General features: G+C 42.3%; 1 protein-coding gene across 7 annotated transcripts in view; it reads right to left on the bottom strand.

Moving 5' to 3' along the window:
- Window positions 1–25,669, bottom strand: part of MCHR2 (melanin concentrating hormone receptor 2) — a 2,016,060-nt gene that overhangs the window by 669,204 nt on the left and 1,321,187 nt on the right. For all 7 annotated transcript variants that reach the window (XM_069606534.1, XM_069606536.1, XM_069606532.1 and 4 more), the window contains one exon: window positions 23,096–23,305. In XM_069606534.1, the coding sequence (XP_069462635.1) occupies window positions 23,096–23,305 (210 nt within the window). The remainder of the gene's footprint in view (window positions 1–23,095; window positions 23,306–25,669) is intronic.

Here is a 25,669-nt window from a genome sequence, read left to right as displayed (position 1 = left end):
GGTTGCAAGGAAGGACCTGATGCTTGTGTTGCAGACTGAAGGGAAGGGGGGAGATGGTTTGTCTTGCTTTACAACACTGTACATAGTTGTAGATGATTTGAAAGATATGACTGCACCTGTGCATAGTTGAATGCTGTTGTGAAATCTAGAATGGAATGGGCAACTAGCTGGAATGAGAGAGCTGTGTAGATTGGAAGAACAGTTGTAGAGACAGTGCTGTTGTTTCAGCTGGGAGCATTTCAAATGATATTGGCTATCTGTGTGCATAAATAAAGATGCATGTACTCTTCCTGGCTGTGTGTAATTTTATAACACACTAGAAAAAGTATATTCTATTTCTATAATTATACTGTTATTTCTTCCATCTTTTAACATGAAAGGACACTTTGTTAGATAGATGTGTGTGTTGTGTCTGATTACTATTATAATCAATCCTGAAGGAAGTTCAAATGATAGATTGTATGTCAAATATCCAAGATGTATAGAAAGGAAATTGTATGTACATCCTATGCACTATAATGCATTAAATGCTATTATGGTTGAAATGTGGATAAATAGGTGGCAATGGTTACACAAATGATAGAATGAATGAAGCGAATAACAGTTTGCACATTACAGTTAGTAATATGGGTAAACAGAAATTTGGGGAGCAGACAGTTTTGCAAGTGACACTTGATCATAGCAGATGGGAGAAATGACAGTAAGCATTTTTACAGGGTATAGAGGGTAAGTGGAAGTTACCCTGTTTATATGCATTTATACAAGAGCTGTACATGTACTGTGCAGAAAATGTTCATAACTGTAGTTTGTGTTCATGCATGTGGATGTGCATGAATCTGCAAGCAGAAGTATTGGAGAGTTTCATAGTAGTTGTTGCTGTAGGTGCTTTGCAATCACAGCACAATTGTACTCAGAGTGATCAATAGTACATCTAAAGTGCTGAACTGTGATGATGGAGTTAGATGAAGGGTTCTTGGATGTGATTGGTGGATGGTTGTGTGGCTGCTTAACAGTAGCCAATTAGGGAATGGTGCAGAGAGTGAAGTGGAAAGGGTAGAAGGGCTGCCCCAGTGTTAAGTGCTCCGCGGACAGCACGGCTGTTCTTAGACAGGACATGCCACATCCGGGGCTTCTCTGCATATGTGGCATGGAAATAGGACTAGTGGAATTAGTCAATCAGGTGCTGAGGGTGTCATTCATAGGGAGAGTGGGTATTCATTTTTTGTATTGCTCTATGCTGTGAAGATTGCTGTGGTTGATGAGATGGACAGAGTTAGAGTGTGGATAGTGGGAGATCATTATATTACTAATTAAAAATGTTAAAGGTGTTTATACACACAAATATGGCTTATTCTAACACTCCTGATATTCTGGTGGTAAATTGTGGAGCAATGTATTTGGGCTATCTGAGTGCAACAAGTTTGCAGGGTGCACTGAAGCCGTTGCTAAAGGAACTGATGCACCTGTTTCCATCTTATACGATAGTATTTTCACATATACCACCTAGGACTGCATGGATGCCTTGTCATGTATTTAATCCTCAACAAGACATAGCAAGATGTCTTGTTAATGAAGGAATATCTTGTTTTATGTATTCTGTGGGCATGTCATCATTCCAAAATGAGAATCTTTTGGAAGATGGTGCAATTTTTTTTTGTAATGGAATGACTTTCATAGATTGTGTTCATGCAATATTTCTTGGTAATATGCAGACCTCAATCAGGAAGTTCCAAAAAAGGTAGCAGGCGCTCCTCTCCAGAAAGAACATGGCATGATAACCTGTTCTGAGATGAGAGTTTGCAGCACACGCTTTTTGCTCACTGTACTTTTCACAGATGGGAAATATCCATTTGCATATCAGTCTTTGTCCCGCCACATGGGCAGTCCTGCACCGAAATGCTAAGGCAATTCCTCTCTGAACAAGAGTACCAACAGCAACCCCATACACGTGTTTCAGCCTTGTTGGGCCTCATCAGTGAGGTGAAGCTGAGCCTATCTGAGCACAGTGAGCAGGGAGTCCACGTCTGGTTGCCCCCAGGTAACTTAGGGTGACCAACCCCAAGTTCCTTGTAAATATTTCAAAAAAGGTAGCAGGCGCTCCTCTCCAGCAGAAAGAACATGGCATGATAACCTGTTCTGAGATGAGAGTTTGCAGCACACGCTTTTTTCTCACTGTACCTTTCACAGATGGGAAATATCCATTTGCATATCAGTCTTTGTCCCGCCACATGGGCAGTCCAGCACCGAAATACTATGGCAATTCCTCTCTGAACGCGTATTACATACAGGGATTTTGAGGTTAAGAGGGATGCAAATGAGACGTAGCACAAGAAAGGATTGTTCAATAGGGTTTACTGGGTGTGATGTGTGAGCAGAGAGTTTGCCATAAAGTCTTTTTCCTGAGAAGAGAGGAGATAGCTATGGCTGTGTGTTTCAGAAAGCAAATTGTCTGGATTTTGGGAGATTTGTGGATAAATTGGTTGGAGGTGCATGCAGATCGCTGCAGAGTGGTTGTACATTTTGGATTCCCTCATGTGGAAGTGCACTGGCATTCAGTGCTTGGAATGAAGTGGCTGGATTTGGTACCTCTTTATGCTACTTTGGTGACACAGTGTCATCCAGAAATTATTATTATCCATTGTGGAGGGAACAGTTTAGGACACGTCTGGAATCTCTTTGCAATTTGCAATGAAAGAAGGACTTGGGAAAGTCATGGATATGTATCCAAACTCCAGAGTTATTTTTTCCAGTATTGCGCAGAGACAAATGAGGCTGTGTTCTTCTCCATCTGGTCCACAAATGGAGAAAGCAAGGTGCAATGTTAACAAGGCTGTCTATGATTTTTTGAGAGATGTTGGTATGTCCTCTTTTCACAATGAAAACATTGATGTTTATGTTTCGTAGTACACACATTTTTCACAGAGGCGGAGTACATCTTACTAATGCCGGCAATCAGATTTTTCTGCGAAATATACAAAATGCATAGCAAACTTTTTGGGAATTCGAGCAATCCATTTTGCAGTAGGTGTTGACCAGTTGAAGTTTTTGAATCACAAAAAAACACAAAAAGGCTCTTTTCTGAGCCACCACTTCCTGCCAGAGAAAAGTGCAATGGTTGTGACAGGGCAGCACTGCACAGATTTTAGATGTCCGCGGACGTATAAAAATGCACATTTCTTTGACACTTCTCTTTTTGTACTGTGAAAGGCAGCTCTGAAAAGAGGTTTTTTTTGGGATGGTTTTTGTTGTTTTATATTTATTTTGGTTTTTTAAACATGACACACAAGGAAAGGAAGGGAAAGGAGGGTAAGGAAGTGACACCAACCACAGGGATAAGATAGGGCTGGTGAAGAGAGGAAGATGTAGGGTCAGCCTTATTCAGGTAGGTAGCAATTCTTTTCATGCTCCTTGACCACAGTCTTGAAAGCACTTCGAAGGTTCTCCCCCTGCAGAGTATTGCGTTGCAGTACATGCACAATACTGTGACCTTCGAAAGGTAAGGATCAACAGCATCATGTATGGCCGGTGAGGCAGCTGGAGGGATGCGCTGCCCCACAGGAGTGTCTCTTATGGTGGCAGGAGTGGAAACGGAGGATGCTGTAGGGGAACTCAACCTATTACATTTATCGCAAGGTACAACCTTACGAATAGCCCCACCATGGAACGATTTTAGGTGTTGCTTCATTGAGGTAGTACCATAGCTGTACAAACCCAGTTTCCCATGACTCAGCACCATTTCGCACTGATTGCAGGTCACTTTGTGTACACGTGCTTGTGGTACTCCATCAACAGTGGTAAATAACCTCCCCACTAGTAGTGTATATATAGAATTCAAAGAGATGAAGCCTCCAAGTACATAAATGATTACAATCCAATCATTGCATCCATGTGGAATACTAATATAGACGTTTAATAAATTGCAGACAAGTAAAATTCCGGTACAAGATGTGTAACAGCCTATCTCACCAAAGCTGAGAAAATGGAGCTTAAAGACCTCTGTGATGACATTTCATCTGAAAAATCCCTTTCTCAAAAACAGTCAGCTTTGGTATCAAAATGCTCCCACATGGGCAAATAAGGATTATACCCCAGTCTTGTATGGACAATCTGAAGATATTCTCTGGCTAACCCTTGATCCAGCTTCTTCCCAAAAAAAGAGTGCTAAAATCAAACCAAGAAATTGAACACCTCCCTGAAGAAATTACTTACAGTGAAGACATCTTAAAACAAATATCATTAACATATAAATTCCAAACAGAAATGCCCCTTTAGAAAACATGTGTTTGTTTGAAATAGCACTATACTATAATGCCACCCAAATAAATCAGCTGAGATGTTCAGTGTTAAATTGTGAAGAAATTCTAGTAAGACTTTCAAAACCCAGTACAATTAACCATTAAAAGTAATATGCAGCCCACAAATAATTTAATTGCATGGCTCTACTACAGCTCTTTAAATCTTGGAGAATAGAGAACAAATGATTAGGTGTCCATGGTACATTTCAAGCTTAGTTCAAAGCAAATGAAAGCAGCACAACACATGCTGGATTTAAACAATAGAAAGAAATGTTGGAAGATAAACATCGACTTAAGGAAGAAATAGAGAGAGAAATTGGTCAACCATCTCATGCAAGTAGCCAACAACCCCTTCAAGAACCACTTACTCAAAATGAAGCCTAAATAGCAATGACCGAAGTAGAAAACACCATAGAGTTTATTGATAGAGGGATCCCGAAAGATGGCCGGCTCTTGGGTTACGGACAGAATAGCTTGAAGGAACTACTAGCTGGGATTGGAGGACTAGATAAGCTCTGTCCGAGCATGTTATAAACTTATAAAAGTACCAGGAAGTTCCACAGACCAAACACCCTACGTTCCTGACAGAAGTTTTCACTGCAGCAATTTTCAAAGTAAGAGGAGCTTTTCTCTGAACTCCATCTCACAGACAACTATGATTCTTCTTCGACCTCTGACATTCTGTAACCTGCAATAAAAGGTATTTTGGTTAAAATAGACATGAATTACATAACAGCTCAGTTACAAATTACGCGCTCACTTACCGCATTCCTGAAGAAAGCAGCCTCTGAGTTCTCCGAGACTCAGGCACAAAGTGAAGTCCTGCAGTAGGGTGCAACACTCATCATTACCAAGCACCTTCAATCACTACGTGCGCCACCCTACCTCAGCACTGCTAGACTTTGTGGTGTTCATTCTAAAAGCCTGTGAATCCTCTCTTGGGAATTATTTCTCTCCTCATAACCTGCAAATAAAAGAGAGACAGAAAAAGATTAGACTTTGTCAAGAGAAAACACCCCCTCTGAACACTGTTGTCCCCAGAGACTACCACACAAAGCAAGATTACAGCAAAACCAGAATTGTCAAGATACTTAACACTTCAGAAGTTCCTCAGCAACCTTCATTCTGGAAAAGTCTTGCCTCTTTACGAACGCACCCCTGCATGATAGCAGGATGGAGAGCTCCCCAAAACCAAATCACAGGTGAGAAGGGAAGCGGGCCCCCAAAACAAATTATAAGAGCTAACAGCAGGGGTAATGGGAGCCCACCTTAGAGTGTAGAGTCCACATTAGAATCATTCCTTTTTCTTTTATCTCTCATTTTAAATAGGGGGAACGATTGACCAGCAACAGCACCCCAAAGAGTTTTCAGGCCACTTACGGTCCTGATGAGACAAGGCAAGCGTTACAGACACTGCCTTCACAAATGTTGCAAACGCTAAACATCTCAGAGTACATATTGCCCCTTGCAGCAGCCAAGATCCAGGACTTGCAGCCATGGCCACTGTCCACAATCCCTGCGTCATGACCTTCTGCAATGTTGCAGACCCAATACGCATCTCAAAGTACGCTTTGGCCCCTGCAGATGCCAGGCCCAGGCCAAACCATTGCCAGAGGAACCATTTATGACAGTCCACGGCTTGCAGACACATCCAGTGTACACAATCGCTGTGGTATGCCCCTCAGCTATAATGCATACCGCACTAAGCATCTCACATCGGACATTGCAGACAAAAGAGAGGTGATAGAGGCGCAACTCTGGGTCCCAGCTGCAATCAGCTCATAGTTCACTGGTGTTTTCCTTCTAGCATGAACTTTCATGCCTCAGCAATCTTCAGGAACGAAGATCTGATTCAGGTGTGCAAGGTTGAATCCTACTGGTTAGTAACAGGATGTTACATCAATGAATTCTGGTTCCTGTAGTTCAGAGCCAGCCACGACCCAATTCTCCCCCATTATTCATTTTGATCCCCCAGTGGAGGGGGGAGTTACCAACAGTGTGCCACTCCAGAGTCAAGCATAGATAGTCTCATTGCAGCCCCTCTGGAGCCCCAGACTCCAGTAACATTTGCAGACAAAAATGGGATGTTAGCGGCACATCTGTGGGTTCCAGCTGCTATCAGCTCACAGTCCACTGGTGTTCTCATTCTGACTTATCCAACTCTCAGCCATTATTCAAAGTTAGCCCTCAGTGGGGAGGTGGTGGGGGATTTACCAACAGTGTGGCACTCCAGAGTGAAGCATAGGTGCATCCCCTCTAGAGCCCCAGATTCCAGTAACATTTACAGAAAAAAGAGGGATGTCCCAGCTGCATATATATAAATGTGTATATAAACGAGTGTGTATATATATATATATATATATATATATATATATATATATATATATATATATATATATATATATATATATGATACATTACTCACCGTAATCGTATTTCTGATGCTTGTATCTGCTTAGATTCACATTCTGTGCATCGGCCGACATCTAGTGGAAGCTGCGAAGTATTATAGTTTGTTTTTCGAAACTCGAAAATGGGCGTCGACACAGGGCGTGCCAGTAATACTATCCCTAGTGTGACGTCCACTGTACCCATGATCCCTCACGCGTGTAGGACCCTCAGATTGTATTTTTTCTGACATGAAATAGCATGAGGAGAAGTGTGAGTACAGATAATCCAAGCAGATAGATAGAAAGGTAAGACTACAAGCATCCATGCGCCTTCTCTCAGAGGGGAGGAAGGGTGGGTTGCAGGTGAATCTAAGCAGATACAAGCATCAGAAATATGATTACGGTGAGTAATGATCCCTTCTGAGGCTTGTGGAATCTGCTTAGATCACATGCTGTGCATAGATTAGCGAGCAGAACCTGAAGAAGGAGGTGGGATGTGAGAAGGGTCATGAGCAAATAAATGTCTTAGAACCGCTTGTCCCACTTGTGTATCTGTCTTGGAATGAGTGTCAATGCAGTAGTGCTGAGTAAAAGTGTGAATAGAGCTCCAAGTAGCTGCTTTGCAAATGGTGTCAAGGGGTACATTTGCAATGAAAGCCAGAGTGGCCCCAATGCCTCTTGTAGAGTGGGCCCTAGGTGTTAAAGGCAGAGTTTTTTCAGAAAGCGAGTAACACAGCTGGATACAGTTAATAATCCAATTAGAGATGGCACCTTTAGAGACGCGATCCCCCTCTCTGCCTGTAGCTACGGAGACAAACAGCTGATCTGTTTTCCTAAGCGGTCTGGTCTTGTTTACATAGTAGAGGACCGCCCTACGCACATCTAGTGTGTGTAGTTTCACCTCAGCCGAGCTTTGTGGTGTTGGAAGAAAGCCGGAAGCACGATGGACTGGTTAATGTGGAATTTTGAAATAAACTTAGGTGAGAAACTAGGGTGTGTGCGTAAAACCAGTTTATCTTTATGGACAGTAAAGAAGGGATCTTGCACTGACAGACCCTGAATTTCACTGACTCTTCTTATAGATGTAATTGCTACTAAGAAGGCCGTTTTGTAAGTCATGTGTTTGAGACTGCTTTTGTGCATGGGCTGGAATGGGGGGCCCATGAGCTTAGATAGCACCACGTTAAGGTCCCATCCTGGTGGTGGGTTTGAAATAGGAGGGTGAAGTCTCTTTACTCCTTCCATGAAGGCTTTAACTACTGGTACTTTCTACCACAACACCTTGTTATGGGAAGTGGTGTATGCTGAAAGGGCTACCAGGTGTACCTTCAGTAAGTTAAAAACCAGTCCTGCATCCAGCAGGTGGAGCATGTATGTAACAATAGTGGAAGGAGTGCAATCAACTGGGTTGATTTGTTTATCCTGGCACCAGATAACGGATCTCTTCCATTTCTCAAAGTAGCAGTGCCTCGTGTTTGGCTTCCTAGATTCTTTTAGTGTGGTAAATTGAGATGCCCGAACTCTATGACCTCAGGAGCCATGCTGCCAGGTTCATTGAGATGGGTTGAGGATGCACTGTTTGACCTTGGTGCTGGGACAGTAGGTTGTACCATGCCGGAAGTTTGATCGGTTCGCATACGGCTAATCTGCGTAAGTGTGGGAACCACGGTTGTCTCGCCCACATGGGAGCAACCAGGACGAGCGTCATCGACTCTCTGTTTATCTTGTTGACCACCTTCCTGATGAGAGGAGTTGGTGGAAAAGCGTACGCAAACATTCCTGACCAGTTCATCCACAGGGCGTTCCGCTGGGAGTCTGGTTGGGGGAACCTGGATGCAAATCCTGGGCATTGTCTGTTTTCGCTTGTGGCGAATAGGTCTACAGTGGGGAAGCCCCACTGAGAGAAGATATCTTCTACGACTCCTCTGTCTAGACACCATTCGTGTTCTTCTGGGAGGGGGACTCTGCTTAGAGCATCCGCTAGAGAATTGAGATCCCCTGGAACATGTTGCGATGACAGGAAGATGTTCCGTCTGAGTGCCCATTTCCAAATTTTCTGGGCAAGCTTGGACAGATTTGGCGAAGGAGTCCCTCCTTGCTTGTTCAGGTAAAACATGGCTGTAGTGCTGTCCGTCCGAATTTGCACTGACAGATTTAGCAGGTAGGGCTCGAACGCTTGAAGCGCTCTGAATACTGCCAGAAGCTCTAGCAGGTTGATGTGATTCTTGGCCACTGAGTGAGACCAGAGACCCTGAGCTGTGTGGTGGAGATGGTGAGCTCCCTACCCTGTCAGGCATGCATCAGTTGTGACTACCGCCTGTATCTCGGGATCGTAAAAGGGTTTCCCCTTGGACAGATTTTCTCTTGTCCACCAGTTTAGGCTTTGTACAAGTGTTGGCAAAACGACCACTAGATCGTCCCACTGACCACTTGCCTGAGGCCACTGTTTCCCCAACCATTCCTGCATGGGACGCATGCGCAGGCGCGCGTGGGGGACCAGGTAAATGCATGACGCCATCATGCCCAGCAACCGCATTGCTTTGCGTACCGTTAACTGGCAACCGGACTGATATTGCAGAATTTGCAGCAGTATATTCCAAATTCTTTCCTCGGAAGGAAAGGTCAACCCCTCTTGAGTGTCCAGGATAGCTACTAGGAATTGTTTGGAAGTGCTTGGCACCAGACTTGACTTTTTCTCGTTTATTGAGAAGCCCAATCGAAGAGGAGGTCGATTGAATGTTTGTTCTGCAAATTACTGGGGTCTCCCCCGTGATGAGCCAGTCGTCCAGGTAAGGGTACACCGGGATTGCGTCCCTGCGTAGGTGTGCTGCTGCCACCGCCAGTACCTTGGTGAATACCCTTGGAGCCGAAGCTATCCCGAAGGGCAGTACCTTGAACTGGTAGTGCCGACTGTCCACCTTGAAGCACAAGTACTTTCTTTGTGCTGGGAACATGGAAATATGAAAATAGGCATCTTTCATGTCCAATGTTGCCATGTAATCCCCCTTTTTTAGGAGGGGGATTACCTCTTGGAGAGTAGTCATACGAAATTTTTGGGGCTTGACATACTTGTTTGCAGGCCGTAAATCGATTACTGGGCGCATTGTCAAATCTTTTTTTGGCACAAGGAAGTAAGTTGAATAAATACCCTTGTTTACCTGGTGTCCCGGGACGAGTTCTATCGCGTCCTTTGCTAGCAGATTGACGATCTCCTCGAGAAGGATCTTTTGGTGTTCCAAACAGTGTATTCTTTGTCGTGGAGGATGGTTCCGGGGACGCTCTAACAGTTCTATGCAGTACCCAGCGGATACTGTGGCCAGCACCCATCTGTCTGATGTGATCCCTTCCCAAACTTGGGTGAAGTTGGAAATGCGTCCCCGTACTGGGGTTGCGTGAGAAGGGACCTTGAACGGAGCGTCACTGTTTTGGTGGAGGCGTGCCGCCCCCTTTGCTGGGACTGCCTCTACCATTACCACATCCTCTTTTATTACCCCTGCCGTAACCCTGGGTAGACTGTTGGTTATTATTGATCCACGGTGTACCCTGCCCCTGGGAATAGTTCGATCCTCTCTGGGAATTTTGGCCGCGTGGGCGACGAAAATTGCCATTCCCTCTCTGATTAGGGGGTTTGTTGGTTAGTTGGCCTAGGGATTTGAGTGTCTCATATTCGTCTTTGGCATTTTTCAGCGCGTCCTCGACCGCCTTACCAAACAACAGATCCGGCTCCACCGGTTTATCTAACAAAGATGCTTGGGTTTCAGCTTTGAATCCAGACTGCCTTAACCAAGCGTGTCTCTTGATAACAGTTCCTTCTGCTATCAATCTACTGGCATTATCCGCGGCATCAAAGGTTGCTTTTAAAATGCAACCAGAAACGGCTCTTCCCTGCGCCGCAACTCGTGCCAACTGGCTCTTTAAGGGTTCTGGGGCGGAGTCTATGAGTGCCGCAACTTATTCCCACTGATGGCAGTTGTAGCTGGCCAACAGGGTGGTGGAGTTGGCAATCCTTGCCTGGTAGGCGGAAGTGGAGGCTACTTTCCTGCCCAAACCATACAGTTTCTTGTTCTCCTTGTCGGGAGGAGCTTCGGACGATGACAAGGGTGTTCCAGCCCTCTTACGGGTGTTGGTAACAACCAGGGAGTCCGGTTTCAGATGCCCCCTTATATACAGTGGGTCTGATTGGGCTGCCTTGAAAAGTTTCTCAATCCTGGGGTTCACTGCCCTGGTGAGGTTAGGATTTAAAAGTGAAGGGTCTATCCTTCTCTGAATAGACTTAAGGATAGGGATGGCCTGAGCAACAGGCCTCCTTTCTCCCACTAACTCTTCTGCGAAGTCCCTCTCCTCTTGAGCACCCTGGGTGTCAATGTGGAAATGTTCTGCCGCTCGGACAGAACTGCATTCAGGAGAGGTTGATTGTCGACAGGAGAGTCGGTAATCGGGGGTTCTTTCTCTACTGGGGAATCTACTCTGTAGGTCTCCGGGTCTTCCTCTTCCTCTTCTTGGTCCTCATCATCCCCATAGTAGCCTGTACCAGTTTGCTCTTCCAACATGCCCAAATCTGGATCCTCACAAAAGGATGTATCCCCTTGATATTGGGAGTAGGGCTGTATATAGAAGGGGTTCGAAGACCGTGTTGGGGCTTCAAACCGGGACTTCTTACCTGGAGGTATTGGATCCTTAGAGCCTGAGGGTGCTGACCCGTCGGAAGTATAGGAGAGAAAGTGTTCAGGGTTCTTTGTGTAAAAATCTGCCAATGAAGACATCCTTGACATAACCCTGTCTATGTCATCACTAGACCATTCTCTAGAACTGGGAATGATCCTTTCTGGGGCTTTCTCCACCATCCTGACTAGATTTACTGGTTTTAGCAGGTGTCCTTGGGATAACAGAGGACTGGGACTTGTCTGTCTGTTTATGAGTGGGAAGTTTTTGAGGTGTGTAAGGAGGCGGAGACTGCTTCCTGTTTTCCCCCCTCCCCGTGGGCGGAAGAGTGTTTTCCCTGTTTTTTAGCCCCTCTGGAGCCTTCCGACGCCTGGCGTCGAGGTTCGGGGGTGGTGTCCCTATCTTTAACACATGGAGGTAGGGACTCGGGAGCCGCCGTTACGTGGTCTGCGGGCGCCGACTATTGGAGTGTGGTCTGGGGATGGAAGTCGGCTTCGTCTAGATCGAGAACGCCCAGAGGACACCGAATCGGACCGTTCTCTATATGCCTCTTTCCGAGAAGTCGACGTGCGTGTCGAATCTCGGTTGGACTTTATGTGCTTTGTGTAAGTGCTGTGGGTAGCGCTTGTGTCGCCGGGGGTCTTCCCCATAGCCGCCCTGCCGGATGACCTTCCGAGGTCGGGGACTTGCGCTCTTGACGCCGCTTTGCCGTCGCCGTCTCAAAGTACGGCGTCGCTGCCATCGCTGAAGGCGCTCTCTGCTGCAATGGCCTCCTGACGCCTGGCGTTGTGGGCCCAACGCTTGATCAAAGGGTCCTTAAGTGTTTTCGGTTTAAACCTACTACACGCTCAGCAGTTCGCCTTGGGGTGGTCCCTCGGCAAGCAGAGATTGCACGTGGCGTGCCTGTCGACCCAAGGGTACTTGCGGTTGCACTTGGGGCAGAATTGGAAAGGGGTACCCTCCATACGCACCTTGTGGCAGTGGGCTAGTAAGTGTAGGAATATATAAGAATGTACCTATATACCAAAAGAGTGTAGAGTATGCCCCCCCACTCTCCCTACTTGGAGGGCCGAGCTGTCGACGGTCTAATTCTTCCCCGGGCCGACGTCGAGTGTAGAAGTTCGGTGACTCGACGTTGGGGTGGAGAAATGGGTAAATATAACAATATTTAGCAAAAGTATGGCTAAAGCCATGGAACTCCGCGAAGTGCTTCCGACCAGTATGGCGGAAAAAAACAATCTGAGGGTCCTGCACGCGTGAGGGATCATGGGTACAGTGGACGTCACAATAGGGATAGTATTACTGGCACGCCCTGTGTCGACGCCCATTTTCGAGTTTCGAAAAACAAACTGTAATACTCCGTAGCTTCCACTAGATGTCGGCCTATGCACAGCATGTGATCTAAGCAGATTCCACAAGCCTAAGAAATATATATATATATTCACTGAAAAAAATGTTTTTAAAGGGATGTTATGGTTAAGTTACGCTAACAAAAACCCATGGAATTCAATGAGCAAACCTTGTTAAAGAGACGTTATGGTTACAATTCAAACCGCATAACCCTTAAAATTCACCAGTTACGGTAAGCTAAGCAACCATAAGGTGGTCGGTCAAAATCTTGAAAAAAAAATCTCGAATGACAATAAGGTCGAAAATAAAATCTCGAAAAAAAAAAGTCGAATTACTCTTTTTTAATTATATATTTATTTTGGGGTCCGGGATTAAAAAAAATGGGTAAAAAAAAAGAAAAGGGGGTTGGGGGGAAACCCCCCATTTCGAATAAAGAACAGCATAAAAAACATTTTTTTGTTCGACCTTTTTTTCGACCTTTTTTTTCGAGATTTTATTTTATCACTATAAACCCAACCATAACTGGTGGCACCTGCGTGCACTGCCAAGACTAACATCCAATTAATTTGTGTACTTCATTATAAAGTCTAATGTTAATATAATTTTTGGGTGGTGTTGTTTCTTTCCCCCTTACTAAAGTTTCCCTGTATGTGCCTCAGATTTATATGCATTGTGGGTCTTCATATGTATTTTTTTATACTAACACAAGCATGTAGTAAGCCTTAAATTATTACCGATTAGCTATTTATTCCATGTTCATAATTACTCAATTTAATTACCAGATTAAAAATATTGCACTTCTATAGTGCATGCCCGATCACCCTTGACATCTTGTTACTAACATTTTAAACACAACCCCTTTAAGAGACTTTTTATCAAAATTAATTTCATATGTGATGTCATTGGTGATGTCATCAGTGACATTTGTGATGTCATCTTTGATGTCCTGGGTGTTAGTTTTAGCAGTGCATGGAGGTGGCATGAATTATGGTTGCTTAGTTTACCATAACTGGTCAATTTCAAAGCTTTTTCAGTTTTACTTGTAACCATAACGTCTCTTTAACAAAGTTTGTTCAATGAATTTCTCAGGTCTTTATTAGTGCAACTTAACCATAACGTCCTTTAAACAACGTTCTTTCATTGTATTTCATGGGTTTTTGTTAGTGCAACTTAACCTTAACGTCCCTTTAGCAAAGTTTTCTCAGTTAATGTTATAGGTTTTACTAGTGCACCCTTAATGTGCTACAAATTCCTCATATTATACTCACCCCCAATGTGGCAGATATGGAGTCCACAGACAGTGCGGTAGTCTGCGCACATCGAACAACATTCACAAAGCCTGCAATCATAGCAGAGACCTAAAAAAGTTGTACTCATCAACCAACAAACAGAAGTACATAACATCATTACCATTTTTACGACATGCAAATATACCTTTTTGTACGAACAATGACTTTTAAAATGTTTTTTTTTTCATTTACTGCACATCATAATGGAATGCACCAATCAAAAACCATAACTGTACACTTCATATAATCTCCTCAGTACAACTCTACATACAGATTGAGAAACACCAGGTGATTATTGGAAAAACAAATTCTCAATATACAGTAAGTGCATTGTATTTATTTCTCTATTATTAACATTAATTATATAAACATTTGTTATAAGACAGAAGCAGGTTTTGTTTCTCACAGAAATGGCAAACACACTTGAGTGGTTAGGGGAGAACATCCCAAAAGAAGAAATGAGTGACGATAACATATCTAATGGTACTCAATACATATTTTAATGTAAACAAATAATGCAATTTGTACACACCTTGCTAAAATAATAATTTTCGTTTTTCTAACAGTAGATAGTTTTCATGCATAAACCACGTCCCAATTCAATTATGCACAATCCCTTGAATCACAAAGAGAAGCCCTATCACCACCTGTACATAATCAAATTATAAACTTGTCTACAAAATTGGATGAACTAAGTACCGATTTTAAAGAACTTATACAATATGTCAAAAATCATGTCATTAAAAATGTTCCCTATGACTGTCCTTGCACATGTCCCCATTGTCCCCAGCAATCATCCCCATCAAATTCTGAAACTCTTAATCAAAGATTCTTTGATGAAACCTCATTCCCTTTCACCCCCAATCATTATTCTACAGAAATTCCTAATCCTCCCATTTATGTTTCCCATTCCGATGAACTATCCCTTTCATAAATATAGTTTTATACTATAAATAGTTAGTATATTGTTGTGTTATATATTTTTTAACCCCAATTATGCAGACTTAACAAACAACCAAACAAACAAACTTAACAATCAACAACCTTTCGGCTGTAGTAACAGCCCCCACAGGTTTAGCTGCCTACAACATAGGAGGTGTAAATTTACACCAACTACTGCTCCTCTCCATAGAACACCAAAACAAATTAGAATACTACAAATTATCAGAAGAAGCTGCAAACAAAGTTTGCAGAATTCTGAAACAAATGTAAGTTCTCCTGATAGATGAAGTAAGCACGGTCTCCAACCTCATGTTGGCTTTAATTAATCTCAGAATGCAAGAAATTCTAAAAACTAGTTGTAGTAAAAGGTCAACCTATTTTCAAAATATTAGCACATAAGCAATGCCGCAATACGCTCTGCAACATTTTCAATACCGAGAACTAACTCAAAACATACGTCAGTGTGCAGACGACATCTATGCTAACATTTTAAAAAGCATTAGAACTGGTCTGATTACTAAAGATGCAAAATCCATCCTAAATAGTAGACTAATCCATGAGATATATGGATACAACACATCTGCTCCTGATGTCATGGAACAATGAACTCAAAAAAATATAAAATGCATGTCCTTAATGCCAACCCTTTCAAGCTGTAGTCAATTCAATGAGATAATGTTGAAATGCAACTCATACTGCATATCAGCTCCACAAACAAACTAGAATTGCACGGCATGACACTTCCTATGTGTCAACATGCAACAGCACGACTAAATAGCTTACGAAAATCTATCTCCAACACAGCTGGATTGGAGAAAATATTGACTTTGTTTCAAAACTTCAGAGTCATTCTAAAAGGTAACCTTGACATAGCACAAGGTTTAGTCAATGGAGCAATTGGCACAGCTGTTGGCTTCCAAACATATCCACATGAGAACAACATTCAGTTTGTCAACTACCACTTTGACAAATTTACAGAAGTAAAAAAATAGGATGCAAAAAAGATTCCTTCTTTTCAAAGACATGTACAAACGCAGAGAACAATTCTCTCTGTCTCTTGCATATGCTGTCACTATTCACAAATCACAAGGTCTTACCCTAGATCACAACTTGAATGACATTAGCAGCACAGTCATTAAGAAAGGTATAGGTTACATAGCACGTTCATGTCTGCGTACACTTGAAGTTTTATTCCTAGTCAATTTTGATGCAAGCAAAGTAAGTCAACGCTGACATTCTTTGCATCCTAGAATACAACAGGCTATGTGGACTGCACACCCCCTGTTTAGATATGTGCCCTTTACCTAAAAAAACTAAACCTTTCAAATGAAAAGTAATACAAACTGAACCTATAAGGTTCCATGTGATAATATCCCTGCAAAAATGTCGTCTTCTAAAAATGGCATCTTGGTTTGCAGGGACATTATCAAATTGAATATGTGGGGGGGACCTCGGCAACCCCAAAATCATTTTTTTGTTCAAGGGGTGTACGGGACACCCCAACAAACCCTGCTCCCCTTGACCACATATATATATATATATATGGTCACCATATATAAAGTCACCACAGCCTTTTCCCGGTGACCATATGTAGGGCAATCATATTTTTGGGGATAATATTACCAGATACCACTGATAAGAAATCTCCCAATAATACCACCAGAGAAACAAAAAAACTGATACTCCATCAGAAGACAAAACAACAAATAATTCTTCTAAATAAACAAGTGCAGGCCCAACACAAAAACACAAATCTGGTCCATTTACATTTAGCAACACAACTTAAGTAAATTGCTATCAAAATGAAGCAATTCATCTTCTGTTCCAATAACCAGCAATTGTTCAAAACATTTACTTAAACGGCCCAGACCAGTTGTGTTTGCAAATGCTCGTCCTTCAATGACATCCCACAAATAACCCTGACAACATGTGCATTGTCTCAGGTATAAGGCAAGAATTGGGCTTTTGTATAGGAATGGTGAAATTCACCATAAACACATGGGAAGATCCACAAGAATATCTAATGTACATGCTACAAGTATAAGAGACCAAAAATATACCTATAAATGAAATCTGTAAGATTTCATACACATGGAAACATACATTCGGTGTCTGCAACCGTGTTTCACAAGAGACCATCCCCAATGAACAATTTGTGTAGGTATCCATACCAAATTGTGAATACATTCAATTTCACTAGCGTCTGCAAAATGCAAATCATGGCATATTATGCACTTTTTGCAATTAAGACAATCATTCCACCAAATAGACTCACATAGCCAATATCTGATACTAATGCTTTTAAGGTACAATGTACATGGTATCAAAAACAACTGCAAGCTTACTAGCTTCACGTATAGCCAAGTATCTCTTGGAAAGAAAACCTTCACAACTATAGGCATAATCTACCACACTGGTGCCACTACCAATGCAGGCCGTTATACTGCATATGTTAAAAAAACAAGTTGTTGATTTGGATGTAATGACACATCTGTTACTCTAAAACATAGATTACCAGCAAATCTACTTAATATTCCTTAAACCCATATTTAGACACTGAACTGTAGCACTATCAGCAGTTAGAATACGCCAAATTGTATCTAACTACATCCATACTACTACAATACTACTTTTAAAAGTCAAAATAGTTAGAATACGCAAACAGGTATCTAACTACTCTAAAAATACCCTTCATTTCATTGCACTTCAAACACGCCATCACAATTCTTATTACTACAATACTTCTTCTAACATCAAATATACTTAGAATACGCCAAGAGGTATCTGAGCAATTTAATAATTCCATTAGGTACAACACACGTTAAACAAACATACTGTCAAACTTAAACTAGAATAAATGTGGTAGTTTCTTTTTAATCCTGTATGGATTTTTTTCTCCCAAACACCCAATGATTATTTAATGTCAATACAACTATAGTGTAGCACACACTAATGTTGTACCAAACATAGTACATCGAATGTACTGTTTATGAGGGTCTAAAAAGTACATGAATATGTGAAATTGTATGCAATTCAACATTTCAAACTAACCTGCTTAACATAGTATACTGTGTTTTTCACAAAGAACCACATATGTCTGCTTTATCACCATCTGCAACTAAATAAACCTACCAAATGTAATCCTATTTGTTATGTCTGCAAACAAATACAAATTTGGTAACCACTACTGCTCTGCACTTCAATTGTATTATGCCACCATATTACACATACTATGTACTCCCCCTACAGTACCTATAATTACTGTACACATATTACTACAGTGTGCATGGCCAGTGGCCAGATTCTTGGGCCAGTGGCCAGATTCTTGGGCCACAATGTAATGAAACCATATAACAAGTACATACAATACATACTGAAATAACCAAACTCGCCCAGAACCCCCTTCCAGTGCAAACTATGTCCACAGACACTGAAATGGATCGCAGATTAAGCAACATCTGCAAACCCTTTTGTCCACCTATAGAAACAGATCCATATCATCTTTATTCCACTCCCCAACCCTATCCAAAGCCTCTTTCACCCACCAACATACTCCAAATGTGTTTCACAAGCCGTCCATGCACAGCGCTGTCCGCTGACTACTACTACACCTGCATGCCCTTTTTCCGCCTATAAAAGTAGCCCCATGTCATCTTCCTTTCACTCCCCCACCATTCCCAGCCCCTCTTTCCACCACCAAAAAACCCAAAATGTATTTTCCAGACTTTTTTCTTGCCGCGCTATCTGCGAACACCGGCTGCTGTCCATGGATCCAACATAGCGGCTGTTTCCAAAAATATGACGCACTGCACGCTCTTCACCATCCAATCAGCGGGCATCACGTGGCCCCCTTCAGCCAATCAGAGGCCCGTCCACGAACTGCAAAGGGAAAATAAACCGCTTGACAGATTTACACCAAATTTATAAAAGCATGCTTTCAGGACCAAGCCACTGCTCCTGCCGCAAAATTGCCAAAAATCCGACCATGCGTCTATGGGGAAAACCACACATTTTGGAATGCCCCTATAACTTTGCTCCTCTTGAACGAAACTTCAGCAAACTTTGCAGAATCAATCTGAGGCGGGGGCATATACTTCTTTCACAAAAAATGATGAACATTCATCCATTGTCGAAGTTATAAGCCACCCAAAAAGTCCACTTCCTACGGGTTGAGCAACTTAACCATACCTACAGGGCTGCTACCGCAGCCACCTTAACTTTGCGCCCCCTGTTGTGCAGACTATGACCATTGTGGGAAAATACTCATGACTTACTTGCTCTCTCATCATTTGCCCCAGGTCTGGCTTTCAACAATACTCTGCTTTATACAGATAACTTCAAAAGTACACATAGCATAGAGCCACTCAAATATATAAATGCTTAAAGAACTATGTTAGGCAAAAAGTGTACAATTGTTGTACTATTCCAGCCATCTTGACTGGGTGACTACAAATACCAAAATAGAATTCAACAAAAGGCAAAAGAATTGTCTCTGAGTGCAAAACTTTCAAGAACTGACAGTAGCACAGTTGAAAAATAATAATGTGTATGCCGTGTGTTATGAGATATTTAAAACTAGGAAAACACACATCATTCAGGACTGTGAACTGTCGCTCATCCATGCAGTAACCAGGACCGATCCTGTTTTGCGTCAAAGCGAGGAAGGATACTTCCCCCTCAGGTCATGTTGCTCTAAGTGGTCTTGTAAGGTGGGCTCATTTATTAGGCAACATAGCCTGAGGGGGCTGGCCCTTGCCTCACTTTGCAGCTAAGCAGTGCATGGATGGAAGACCCACTGTAGCTATAAACATATGTATTTTGTTTTTATTATGTATAAAAAAAAGCAGGCTTTGAGAACTCACAATGTTTTTAGTCAATGCGCAGTGAGATCAAATTATTTGCTGATGATCACACGGTTTAGTTAAGCAGCATGCTACAAGCCCCTTGTTTTATGGCTGGACTTTTGGTGACTGTTGTGATACATAGCACGACCCCAACGAACCGCATTTAAACAGCACAGAAAAATGAAAGAAATGACCAGCTGCAAGAATAACAAATGCCCAGGAACTCTTGCCTCCATAGCATAAATCCAAAACTGTCACCCATGAATATATGCACAGTAAGTGAACATATATTTTAAAGTGAAATATACAAATGTAATTCAATTGACCTTCTACTTAGAAGAAAGTGTGCAAGTCAAAATAGCATTCGACTTTTAAAAAAAAGTAATGAACATGAGAAAAATAACCTGAGAGAGGAAATGCTCCAATAAATATGTTGGCAAAGTATAAAAGGTGCTAACCTTTTAAACCAAGCAATCTGTCGTGAAATATTCCCTGGAAAACGAAGTCCTAATATGAAACAAGTGGTTGCGGTGTTGTGGGTAAGTGTCGGCATTGGGAACATGACAACCTGAGTAAAATCCTGGTGGCCAAATACTTGAGCAAGCTTGCCAACTTAAAAAAAAAAACAAGGAGTTGAATCCCCCTCTGAAAAAAAGCTACGCTGTCCACCCACATGTGTCCTTTACTTGTGCCCTGAAAATCAGCCACAATCAGGGGAAAATAACTGCACCAGTGTCCAGGATTGCAAACTCTCATGCCACATCATGGGCAAACACTCATGACTTACTTGCCCTCTCATCATTTTCCTTCCTCACCCCCATGTCTGGCTTTCAACAATACTCTGCTTTATCAAGATAACTTGAAAAGTACATATAACATAGTGCTACTCAAATATACAAATCTTTATAGCACTATGTTAGGCAAAAAGTGCACAATTGTGGCATTATTCCCCCGATCTTGAGCGGGATACTACTAATACCAGAATGCAATTCAGCAAATGACAAACAATGGTCTTTGAATGCAAAACCTTCAAAGACTGACCATGTTGCTCTAAGTGGTATTGTGAAGTGGGAACATGTATTAGGCAGCATGACCTTAGGGCCTGAACCCTTCCTCGTTTTGAAGCTAAGCAGGGAACATCCCAGTTACTGCATGGATGGGAAACCCACTGTAGCTGTACAAATATATTTTTTTTTATTATTGATTAGGAGACTACAAATACCAGAATGCAATTCAGCAAAAGGCAACACAATGGTCTCTGAGTGCCAAACCTCCAAGGACTGACAGCAGCATGGTTTAAAAAAAATTGGGTTTCCCATTCAGCAGCCCATCCATCCAGTAACTGGGACTGACCCTTCTTAGCAAGGAAAGGGCCAGCCCATTTCTCTATTTGGTCTTGTAACTTTGGCTCATTTATCTGGCAATATGGCCTGAGGGGGCTGGCCCGCTTCATCACTTTGAAGCTAAGCAGGGCATTTACAGTGAATATCTGAAAAATGGCTGAAAAGAAAAATGCTTTCCTGCCCATCCCCCCTCAGGTCCTCAGCAAGTGCCTCCCTCATATGTGCCAGCTACCCCCACTCCCCAGATGGCCTCCTCACACCCCCTGCTATCTCTGTTTCCCCCACAACATATGCTTTTTCTGTGACACAGTTTGCTTTGAGATGTCGGCTGTTCGAGACAATAGCCGCCTCTACATAGACCTTCGTTTTGCAAACTCAGTCCCTGTAGCTCCTGTAACTCCCAAATTACACTTGGTGTCCTCCAGCAACCTCCCAACCTCTAGACTAAAGTCCTTTGCAATCTTTGTAACCTGCAAATAGCTTTTTAACTACTTTTAATTTCATGTTATCCTCAGCTATAGTCGCCGTTATCTCTGGCATCAAGAGAAAAACAAGATGGCGGTTGTTTCATTAAAAAAACTGTTTTGGGTAAATACACAAGATATAGCTATGCATTTTTGAGAAGGATGCACCCATTTCTCCATCAAATATTTAAATAACTACTGCACAGACTAATCCCAAATCACAAAAAGACCTATTTCAAATGCTTTGTGCACAAGTTGTTTCAGACCTGGTCCAAAACTATCCAGCGGTTTGGACCTTTGCTTTAGCAAAAATGTACCTTGTTTGTCTATGGGAAAATGATGGTAGTAGGCTACAACTTTGTAAAAAATGTCTATTGTCTTCTTAATAACTTTCTTTTTTTTAAACGTATCTTTACAAAACTTTGCAGTCTGGGGGGTCGGAGGGGCAGGAGGAGGGGAGGAGGCTCAATTCCCTAATCACTTTCGAAATCTCAGTCAAATCCGTTGCTGCAATCAAAGGTTATTAACAGGCCTGTGTACAGTGCAGCTTTTCATTAACACATTAGGACCACCATATATCCCAAGCCTACAGCTCCCTCTAGCGGAGACAACAGGCAAAGCTATACGAATTGGCATTGTCTCTACATATCCTAAATCAACAGCTCCCTATAGCGCTGACAACAGGCAAAGCTACTGCATCGGACAAACATACAGGGACAAATATACATCTGGCCTTTCATCATATTGGTAAATTATATTCTTTCCTCAATATTATAAGCACTGAATGTGTTTAGGAGGCAGAATTCCACCCTGGTTCACACTAAAATATATCACTCATCGAGGAACATTCTGATTACCCATCAGTTTGTTATTTTCATCTACATAGAGGAAGCATACTACCCTCTAGAACACCACTGTGTTAGTGGTCTGATCAAGTTTAGGTAAGGGAGAACACATAGAACATGTTTGAAACCTGTCAAGCTAACAAGGGGATGTTTGCTCTTGCCATTCTCTCCAAAGAATAACTTGCCCATCCACAAGAGATGCTGTAGAATTATTTGGGGAGTCAATTCAATTACACCTTTACAGCTCACTTGGATGAAAAGCATACAACTCTTCATGTTGATGTTTACTTACAAAATGTAGCCCATCACATGCCACTTTGCACTCATATAACAGCCAGGTATGGTATTGAGGTGTTTCATAGACACAACATAAATGATGGCATGTAACTGCAAAATTACACTTTTATGCATATTGCAGGATCAAAGAATGAGCAAAACTCATCTGATAAAAGTCTTCTCAGACTTGCAATTAAATTTGGAAGTAAGGGCAAAAACTCGAGACAATTCAAAAATGAACTCAGTTGCTTTTTACATGAAGTAAAATATCCACACCGCTATTGTCAAGTACAATACATCTCTATTTGGCCTAATGTAGAATATACTACACCACAACATTAAAGACATCTAGATATGAAATAAATTCCATTATTTAATGAGAACTATGTCCTTACCTGTCTAAGCTCATGGCTGTCATAATAGCACTGCATGCAAACTGGTTGCATGTGTCTAATGTAGTGATGATTGTACAGAGGGGGCTGCCAAAAACCCACTCTCCTCCGCGTGCCCATTGATGAATAAGAAATGGCATTCCTATGATGTGAACGAGGTCTGCAATTGCAAGGTTGCAAATGTATATATCCGGTATTGTTTTCCTCCGAGAACTGTAACAGATGAAGAAAGAATAGTTAATTATACAGAAACAAACAAGAACATAATCGCAAAAGACAGCTCCTTATCATAATCACAATCATGATCTCACTAATGATGTTGTTCTGACTTTCATTTACCTTTCACTAAGAAAGCACTTAGATGGCTCAATGTGTGAAATGTTAACTTATCATCAAAGTCTTTGAAGCCAAAATGGATACCACATATATATCAAGCAACAGAATCACATATATATATATATATATATATATTTTTACTGAAAAACACCTTAGTTAAGTTGCAGTTAAGTTGCACAGATTTAATGCAACAAAACCTTTAAATTTCAGCAGATGTCGGAAGTCATGACCAGCTTAACTCAGCGTGCTACCGCTGATGTCCCCCATAATGCTATGCCACTCTTCATTACTCGACACAACACAACACAGGGAAACTAGCTGTAAGCATGCAAAATTGCACACCTAAATCCACCATCAACACATATTCTAACACACAGGTGAATCTACATGGCGACAGAATATTTCATCACAGTTACCAATGACTAATTCCTACCTAACCTTTCCCTCAACAAAGCACTATGTACATACAACTGCTAACACTGAGTTCCCTCTTGCTAGCAGGGATGTCTCTTTAACATTGTATCTATTATATGGTTCCCAACAAATTGTCAGGGTAACCCCTCAGGGTCGATGGGTTTCGGTGGATTCCATATACTTTACCATCTTCTTCAGGACGGAAATTGCTGCGAGTATGGAGCAATTCACAGTGCAATGGTGTAAATTCTCTGATGGATATCACTGTTATCTCCCATTAGAACATTTGATAGCTTTTGAACTGCAGAGGGTTGTGCATATCTGGGGGAGGGTTAATGAAATTGTTAAATTCCCTGCCGAAATGTCCCTCATCATGCCATTTCGTATGTCATTGTGAATCCCTTCTCTTATAATATGTATGTGCTCATGGGCTTTGCAACAGGAATGCACCGAGTTAAGCTGATCATTACTTAATTTCAAGATTGTTTTTGCGTTAATTCTGAGAAACTTAAATGCACTTTAAGTAAGTTATTTTCAGTGAATCTCAAGGGTTTTGTAATACCATAGTTTTTTAATGGGTCGTTAGCCATGGCCTTTGTCCTTGTCCACTGATATGATATGATATTGCATTTAAAATGTGCCTGTACATAATTATTTCTAGGCGCGACAAGACAAGGAGGGGGAACAGGGAGGACAAAACAACGATATTACTAGGCCTTGTGTCATTAAGATCGCACAAGTGCAGGAAAATGGGAGGGGAGAAGTGCTGAGGATGGGAAGTGAATGTAACTCAATAAGTGCAGCCAGCGGGTGGCTCATAAGTACAGAGAGAAGGGACTGTAGGGTTGCAGATACAGAGCATAAGTGCTGGAGGAACCCGGAGGCAGTGCGAGGGCAACTGGACATGCAGCAGCCTGGACCAGAGTTTAGAGGGTCGCCAGGTGAGCAGTGCACAGAGCAGTCAGGACATCAGCAAGGAAGAGGAAGAAAGAAAGCGGAACTGAAAAGGAAGGTCTTGAGTTGCTTGCAGAACCAGAGGTGGTTCTGCTTAAGTATGAGAGAGGCAGGCAGCCTGTTCGAGAGGGAGGCCCCAGCCAACGAGAGAGATCTGCCCCAAACTCTCTGCTTGGAAAAGCGTCTGACCCTCAGAGAGTTGGAAGTGGATGAGTGGAGAGCTCGAAAAGGGAGATGTTAAGGAAGAGAGAGTGGGATGCAGTGCTGTCCGAGGCCCCTAGAAAGCATTGTGGATGATGCAAAGGGTCTTGAACTTGTTCCTTGCCACCACAGGGAGCCAGTGCAGAGATTTCTGAGCGGGAGAGATACGATCCCTGGACTTGAGATCAAGGACAAGTCTTGCAGTCCTGTTTTAGATAAGTTGTAGAGGTCGGAAAGTAGAGGCAGGCAGATTTAGAAAGAGGCTGTTGCAGTAGACCAGCCTAGAGAGGACAAGAGCTCTGGAGACAGTGAAGAAAAGGAAGAATACTAGGAGGTGAAGTTGATAGTTAGACTTCTTAGAGAATTGCGGCCAGACAGTCTGGTATGAGAGAAGGGGAAGAGGGTGCTGAGGGGAGCCTGAAAGAGAGCTGGGAGTCATTTGTATAACACTGAAAGTTGGAGCAGAAAGTAGCGACCCTCTAGTCACTGTACATGTTCCCCAATATGTTTCTTTGGACCCACTAGGTGGCACTATACATGTCTTTTGAGCCCACTAGCCAGGGCCTTCAGCCTTCGGCCATGCCCACTGTATATTTTAAAACACTGCAGGGCTACTAGCCATGACTTTAGGCTGTGTCCATTGTGCATGTTCCCCCAATATGTTCCTTTAGG

The sequence above is a fragment of the Ambystoma mexicanum genome, chromosome 4p (genome assembly GCF_040938575.1).
Source record: "Ambystoma mexicanum isolate Mex_15411 chromosome 4p, UKY_AmexF1_1, whole genome shotgun sequence".
Lineage (NCBI taxonomy): Eukaryota > Metazoa > Chordata > Amphibia > Caudata > Ambystomatidae > Ambystoma > Ambystoma mexicanum.
This window is presented reverse-complemented; position numbering and strand designations above follow the sequence as displayed.